Source organism: Amphiura filiformis, chromosome 5 (genome assembly GCF_039555335.1).
Source record: "Amphiura filiformis chromosome 5, Afil_fr2py, whole genome shotgun sequence".
In the NCBI taxonomy this organism is placed as follows: domain Eukaryota; kingdom Metazoa; phylum Echinodermata; class Ophiuroidea; order Amphilepidida; family Amphiuridae; genus Amphiura; species Amphiura filiformis.
Window position 1 is genome coordinate 7745377 of NC_092632.1, and position 8156 is coordinate 7753532.

Consider the following 8156-nt stretch of genomic DNA (forward strand, 5'->3'; position numbering starts at 1 on the left):
AATGACCTTAAATAACTTTTAAATGTTTTAAACATGTTTAGAATGTCATAAGGATCATTGCATTTAAATTTAAGCTCAATCGTAGTATTTTCGGTTAAAATGACCTTTTTTGACCCCTGTGACCCCTGGATGACCTCAAACGTTTGGAAATATTTTTATTATATTCTTTATGTTTTCCTCTTTCATATGACACCACTCATGGGGTCATACCTTCGTGGCATTTAGAGATATGTCCATTTCAGACCAAATGGTTAGTCAGTTAGTAAGTAAGCTAGTAAGTAACATATATTCACTCATATAGGCTGATACCATTTCATGGTTCAGCAAAAATTTAATTTTAAAATTCTGACCATGTGTCTGGTTTTGTGGGGATTTGGTGATCTCACTACACTTGTGACGCGCCATCGTAACTCTACAACCTTCATGATCTTCATGAAGTTTTTTTTTTTTTTTTTGCTTTTGTTTTGCACTCGGATATTTTACATTTTTAAGGATTTTGGAAACATAGTTAGATGGGGAAAGGTTTTTTAGTGATAGTGGGGAAAGTCTTTTCTAGTGATAGGGCCTAGTGGGGAAAGTTTTTTTTTGCCCATGTAGTAGGGAAGTTTTTTAGGTGCATCCTTAAAATATGTTGGAATAATCGTGAGCAATGCGTCATCTGCACGAGACTGCATGTTTCGATTGCTTTGGGCAGTATACGGAATACTATTGTAGACATACTAACATATGGGTAATTCCGCGGTAAATGGAATGCATCTGACAAGCAAATTTAATGTAAATAAAGAAACATATATATCATTTGAGGGGTGTAATATTGAATAATATATTAACATTAGGTGTGAGAAAAAGTGAATGAGGACGTAATCTGGGATTTTCGCCTTTCATTTAGTATTTTTACAGCCTTGCTTTACTTAGTAAATTAAAGAATCATAATTGGCTTTCATTTTAAACATTGAATTTATAAATCAATAGTAAAGGTTACATGAGTATCTATTCAGGCTGAGAAATGTGGTGAAATAAAGATTGCTATTTCAGGTAAGTTGAGTGTAACGTGAGTCACGTAACGCGAGTCACGTAACGCGAGCACACATTTGGACATTTTAAAATTAATGAATTAATATTGCACAAAAAGTGCACAATTTAGGAACTTAGCAGCTAAACTACGCTCCGTTTTTGAAATAAAAGAATTTTGCGAAACTACCTCATTTTCAGCCCGTTCCACGGAATCAAATATCTGTCAATGACAATAGACACCTCATGCGCTGAAGATGCGCAGTGATCAGCACTCGAACACAAATCATCGATTGATATTTGAATCTGTGGAAAGGTTAAACAACAGAGGAGTTTCGTAAAATTCTTTTAGTTCACGAACGGTATGGTCAATTGTAAAAATTCAAAAAGTATGTAATAGTTGAACCACTACTAGTATGTTTAGTTGTGGCGTTAAAATACCCAAACAATTAAGTTTCCGACGATACGGTTCTTTCAGGGACACCCTGCATGTATAATACATTCATCGGACAAACGATAGGACAACAAATCGTAAGCCAACACATTTCATATGATGTGTTAACATTTTTATTGCAAAACTTAACTTAGTACATGCTTTTTTCACACGAATTATGTACAACTTAAACCCGTCTTATTACAAAATAGCCATCAATATACAAAGATAATGGAATGTTGATCAAATTATATGTGATCCCTTTGTCATTATTGAGGTTCAATATGGAATATCTATTCATGCAAGATATTTATGAAGTCATTATTTATGTTGATTGAAAATGTACCGCCTATTTCGATTATGCACCATCAACACTTGTTGTTTCATTATTTGATAAGGTGGTCTAATATCGCAAAATTGAGTTATCGTCAATACACAGTGTTCCTGGAACACAACAACACAGTGCTCCTGTAGCATCAGGGTTCGAGTCCCGGGTTCAGGTTACCCCAACATGATTGAAGCTTACGTTTCCACCCTTCTCCTCCCGCACAACCCGGAATGATTTAATTTGACAATTTTCTACACGATAATTTCTATGGTGTTCAAAATATTAGGCTAGTTTTTGGCTTGTGCTCCTGAGTGCTTCAAGAGTACTGTGTGTTGGCGATAACTCAATTTTGCTAATATCAAAAATATGGCAGTCTTACTTCCATGGTCCAACACAGTCGATTAGTGACGACGAGACGTATGGGCTAACAGTACAGATCGTACAATATTGTCTTGACGAAGCTTTAGATACCGACTTTGCTGACCTGAATTGTCTATAGTCACAGGTGACACACTTTGCCTTTTCATGCTATTAGGCAAATTCATTACAACACCGTTCACTTGTTCATACAAATTTAAGGCCATTACTTGATTCACTGTGGTAAAGCATATTAAGTTGCTTTAGGCCATAGCCTATATGTTGCAAAATTGAGATATCGTCAACGTATATAACACTCCTGAGAGAACACCCCCTAATCCTAACTCTTGGAGCACTCACCCTAAACCCTAGTGCTCCATGAGCGCTATGTGCTGACGAAATCTCAACTTTGCTGTATTATGTTGCTGGTTACGTCTGACCCTATATTTCCGTATCATAAAGGAGCACCAGTCCTCATTAACGGAGTCACAATGTGGCCAGGCCTGAGGTAGGTGAATGATTTTTGCCTCCAATGTCAAATTTAAGTATTATTCAAAATAGTAATTATCATGGATAATATAGTAATATTGTCAAATAATGATAATCGTAAACCATTAGCATCGAATATTTACATTTTATAGAAACGTGATCAACTAACCCTATTATTTTGACGTCCAAGTCGTATGATCAAAAGTTGTCGGCATGTGATGACAAAACATCACTTGTGGAATTACTCCGGGTCCTAAGAAGTGAGAATGCTGAGCTTGAATAAAACTTTTGCAGTTTTATAACACTCAGTAATAAGGAGTTAAATCTCGTAACTCTACAGGTACATCATTTTCCCAGGTTCATCATTTATTTTCCCAGGTTCATCATTATTCCCATAATTACAAAGACATATAGTTGTATTCAAAATTCAAAATCCGATCCGAAAACCAATGGAATTTAAGTGACTATGATTCTGTGAAATCTCGGAATTATGCTCGACTGCACTGTCCAATCTACATGCCCAGCAACCGGTAAGTTACATCAGTGAAACAGCTGGAAAATAAACTTTTAAATCTTTTTTAGTCCCGGGTTTTCAGTATGCCATCATTTCAAACAAGTAGCAAAAAATGTAAATAAACTGCTCAATCCGTTCAAGAAAACAAACTTCAATTTGTGATTCCCGGGATTGTGCCCAACTGGATGGTGACGATATGGTGAATTTGGATACTTTTCCCGCGAAATTTTGGTTTAGTCGGTTGAGGGAACTTGGCACTTCCCTGGTCGGTTTCATTGCAAATACTGCATCGGAATTATTTACAAGGTACAATAATGCAGTCAATGAAATACCTGCAAGTTCTTGTCCAATATTTTGTATATGCTACAGTTCAGTTTTAACAGCGCCTGGCGGATAGACATAAGTCGTCCATACCACCTGCGCCACCTCTATCTTTGGCCGACATTTTCTGGTGTCGCTATTGCGTTTTCTGTCCGTATTATACACGAGGGCCGATGAGCTTGCATCATGTGCATTAATTTCTGCTTTTCAGCCTCGAGTTGATCGACTTCACTTTGAAGCTTTTTATGTAAAGTCTGTTGTTGTTCCCACTCCTGTTAATGAGATAAAGGAAAAAAGGCAATGTGATCAGGTTCATTTTATTTCTTATCATTTTGAATGTTTTTTTATAAAGAAGAAATTAATATCGACATAACTGTTTTACTCAAAGCCCTCATTAGCTCTCATTATGCAGTTACTGTCCGTTTTTCCTATTCAGTGCACACACAGCGCTCCAATTGATTGACATCTAGCTCACTCACAGTACTGTAAGGCTACTGTAGGCATAGGCAATGGACTAGTTAGTAGGCTGGTGGGAAAACCCTTCACCCAATAATAGCCATAGAAGCTCACATGTGAATTATAATGTTCATCCTTAAGGGCTGGGGTATGAACGTTTGGACAGTATTTATTTTGGGACATTAAAGCACATCGGACATATCGAATTGCATTCTGAATACGAAGAATGTCCTTCTGATATCAAATAATTTTGATTTTTGAAATTCGCAATTTAATACACATTTTATGGCAAATCATTAAAATTGATATTTTTGATATTTAACAGTACTCGAAGTAAACTTTACAAATCTGATGATTTATACTTAAAGTGTATGTAGGTGGGATGAAAAGCCGACGATCAATTGAAAATTTTGACCTTTCGTATTGGAGATATGGATTTTTTTTCCAAAACACCAAAAAAAAATAGGTCTTTTTGGGAAAAAATCCATATCTTCAATATGAAAGGTCAAAATTTTCAATTGACCGTCGGCTTTTCCTCCCAGCTACATACACTTTAAGAATATATCATTAGATTTAAATAATTACTTCGAGGACTGTTATATATCAAAAATTTGAAAATATTAAATTTTTATAATTTGTCATAAAATTTGTATTATATAAAAAAAAAAAAAAAATGAAATTATTTGATATCAGAAAGACATGCTTCGTATTCAGAATGCAATTCGATAGGTCTGAGTGCTCATGTCCTCAAAAATACTGTCGAAACGCAATAAACGCTCAATCTAGATCCCTTAAGGGATCCAAAATGAGCGTTTATTGCGTTTCGACAGTATTTTTGTGGAGACATGAGAGCACCTCAGACCTATCGAATTGCATTCTGAATACGAAGCATCATGTCTTTCTGATATCAAATAATTTTCATTTTTTAAAATCACAATATAATACAAATTTGATGACAAATTATAAAATTTGATATTTTTCAAATTTTGATATATAACAGTCCTCGAAGTAAATTATATAAATCTAATGATATATTCTTAAAGTGTATGTAGCAGGAGGAAAATCCGACGCTCAATTGAAAATTTTGACTTTTCGTATTGAAGATATGGATTTTTTTCCCAAAAGGACCTAATTTTTTTGTGTCTTTTTGGGAAAAAAATCCATATTTTCAATACGAAAGGTCAAAATTTTCAATTGATCGTCGGCTTTTCATCCCACCTACATACACTTTAAGTATAAATCATCAGATTTATAAAGTTTACTTCAAGTACTGTTAAATATCAAAATATCAATTTTAATGATTTGCCATAAAATGTGTATAGAATTGCGAATTTCAAAAAATCAAAATTATTTGATATCAGAATGACATTCTTCATATTGAGAATGCAATTCGATATGTCTGATGTGCTCTAATGTCCCAAAATAAATACTGTCCAAACGTTCATACCCCAGCCCTTAACATACTACAATTTGAAGTAAAAATGTCACGGGAAAGCTGTTGTCGAGCTGTTTTCCCGAAGAGAGTCTTCCAAAATTTCATAACAGTCGGACATGTAATTTCAATGGCAAATTGTGCTCAACAGCTGACTCGCGATAGCTCCAACTTCGAACGAGCACCATCGTGTGATCGGTTTGATCAATTTTTGCCATAGAAGCTGTAAATAAACTTCAATTCTTTCCCTCTATGGTCATCTAAAAATGATTAAAATGCGATTTTGGGAAGATTGTTGTCGAGCCCTCCCAAATATGGAGTTCTGACTGCCTGATATAGGGAGCTAAATAATGGAAAAACTTTTTCCAAACCGTGTTAAGTCTAAAATACATGTTTCTCATTTACTTGTGTGATACGATCACAATGACTGTGACAAGTTTGACATGAGTTGTACCATCCACATGGCTGGAGAACAATACGCAGACTATAATATTGTTCTCGTTTCGGAAACAAAGGCCACGCTCAGTATTGTTAACTGTGCGTTTGCTTTGTAATGGTGCATCCAACTGAAATTATAATACCTATTTCATCACAGCACATTGAATATCGCACATGTAAATCAGAAACATATGTTTATGAATTTAACCAGGGCTATGAGACCCCCCGGATGAGACCCACATAGTTGAGCTGTTTTCAATGAGGTTTATCTTGGTTTAATGGGGTTTAAGTCCTGCAAAGGTCGTGGTGAATTCTGCTGTAGACATGACTGCATAATGTGCATTAATCATTGTTAATCGGCAAAATTAATATCATGATTATTGCTTGACTTAAAATATCAGCACAATTTCTGCACGATAAGTGCATTACTGGTGCACCAATTTATTCCACGCAACGGAAGTCTTATTTTCATATAATCTTTGACATGTTTGATGACATCCCCATTCCAAGGAAGTTACTTGTCACAGAGTTCAATTCTCGGAACCTCCGATGACTTTCTTCATAGATTATTTTGATCAGATCGTATATCCGCCGGATAAAGTGTGACAGTAGCATCAGATGATCAGATCTAATCATGTATTTAACATGAGTTTGATTTGACATTATTTTTGAAGGTCAATAGTGAGAGAGGGGGGGTTGTCGTCAAAACATTGTGCACGGGTATGTGCCACGCAGACTTTCGGATGCTGACTTTCTCTATACCTACTTTTTGCTGTTTTTGCAGTATACCAATTTTTAACAAAAAGCACCCAAAAATCACCAACATTTGCCCTAATTGGGCGATTTTAAGGACACTTTTGCCAAAATGCGCCCAATTGGGTGTCCATGAAAACCCACCCATCGATATACCAAAATCGCTGAAAAGGTACCCCAAAACCGTGGCACATCCCCGTATACCTTCAACCAGGAAGAGACCCCGGGGTCATAAAATGGACACTTACTTCTTCTAGCGCCTGGGCAGAACTCTTTCTCTTCTTCCGACATTTGATTGCTGCGATGCGATTTCTATCTCGTCTAACTCTTCTTTTTTCTTCTTCTTCAGCCGTCAGCTGTAAAATCAAACACATACATGACATAAGCCTTTTATAGTTTTACGTAAGGATTAAAAAAAATCTGGGGTGGAGGGGGAGGTGGACACTGCAATGTAGGCCTACGTGTAGGGCTGACAATTTCATGGTAAGGGGGCAATTGGGGAGAGCAAATTAAAATACAATATGGGGTCATGGGTGAGAGTAAGATTTTTGGCATTCAATGGGAACAAAATGTAAAAAATATGGGGTCATCATATTATAGGGTAAAAGACGGACCGTTTGGACCTAAATTAGGGGCACACGAACATGAAATTTCTAGTTCTACACTGTTAAAAAGCTGTCTATGCCTGAACTGAACAGACAGTTGCTTAAAAATTTAAAAAATAATTAAACTTGTTAAAATTCTTAACAATATTCCACTGCGCACAGAAACCTCGTGACTACAGCTTACCTTGACAGGTTCTTTTGGAGAGTCGTCGATAACCAATTCCTCCATACCGCTTCCAAATCGTCTGTTTCTGATGGTTGTGCGTAACTCTTCCTTTATTAGTGGAGACAAATTGAATTCTAATTTGCCTAATGCATCAAATACTTCATCTGGTAACGAGCATGTATCGCCTTCTGATGCTTCTGATTCAGGCAGTCCTGGACTTACTACACCGCCGACGTTGGTAATATCGTTGTTGTCGTCGTCGCTAAGTAATGTATCGTCGTTTGTCATGTCGTGTTTGAAGTTGACCATTGTCGGTTGTTTGGGTGAAAATTTCGAGTTGCTGCAAAATAAAAGAGACAGAAACATCCAAAATTAATAACGTGCAAAATATGATTTCGTGACTGAAATTGAAATCTTCAATATTTGCATACGGTATTTTATTTGCAAGAGCCCAGAAATAAAAACCAGGATAAAACACCAAAGACAGCATACTTAGGCCTATGATCTGACGCCATATGTACGCAGGTCATACGCACGCATGACCGTAACGCAGATTGGCGCGAAAGGCTATTTATAATTATCCACGGATGAGATGAACAGAAGCCGAAACATGAAACTAGGACATGATGCGCGACGCGACGAACATGAAATGAAGAGAAAAAACGGACGTTATAAAGCATGATAAAAAAATTTGAGTACGGACGGTCATGTGGTTTTGAATGACGTTCAAAACAAACAAAATAAAGTAATTAAAATGACAATTATGAAATATTTTAAAAAGATGGAATGAGAGGGGTCACAAGATCGAAACAAACAAACACGTACATAAACTTGAAAGCTCGACCAGCCGGCG

General features: G+C 36.3%; 1 protein-coding gene across 1 annotated transcript; it reads right to left on the bottom strand.

The window, feature by feature from the left end:
• Positions 1-1543: 1543 nt before the first annotated feature.
• Positions 1544-8156, bottom strand: LOC140152567 (cyclic AMP-dependent transcription factor ATF-3-like). The gene is made up of 4 exons (XM_072174957.1): positions 8129-8156; positions 7322-7643; positions 6781-6888; positions 1544-3725 (listed from the first exon to the last, which is right to left on the bottom strand). Exons 2-4 carry the CDS (start codon positions 7610-7612, stop codon positions 3561-3563), a joined length of 564 nt encoding a protein of 187 aa, XP_072031058.1. The 5' UTR covers positions 7613-7643; positions 8129-8156; the 3' UTR covers positions 1544-3560.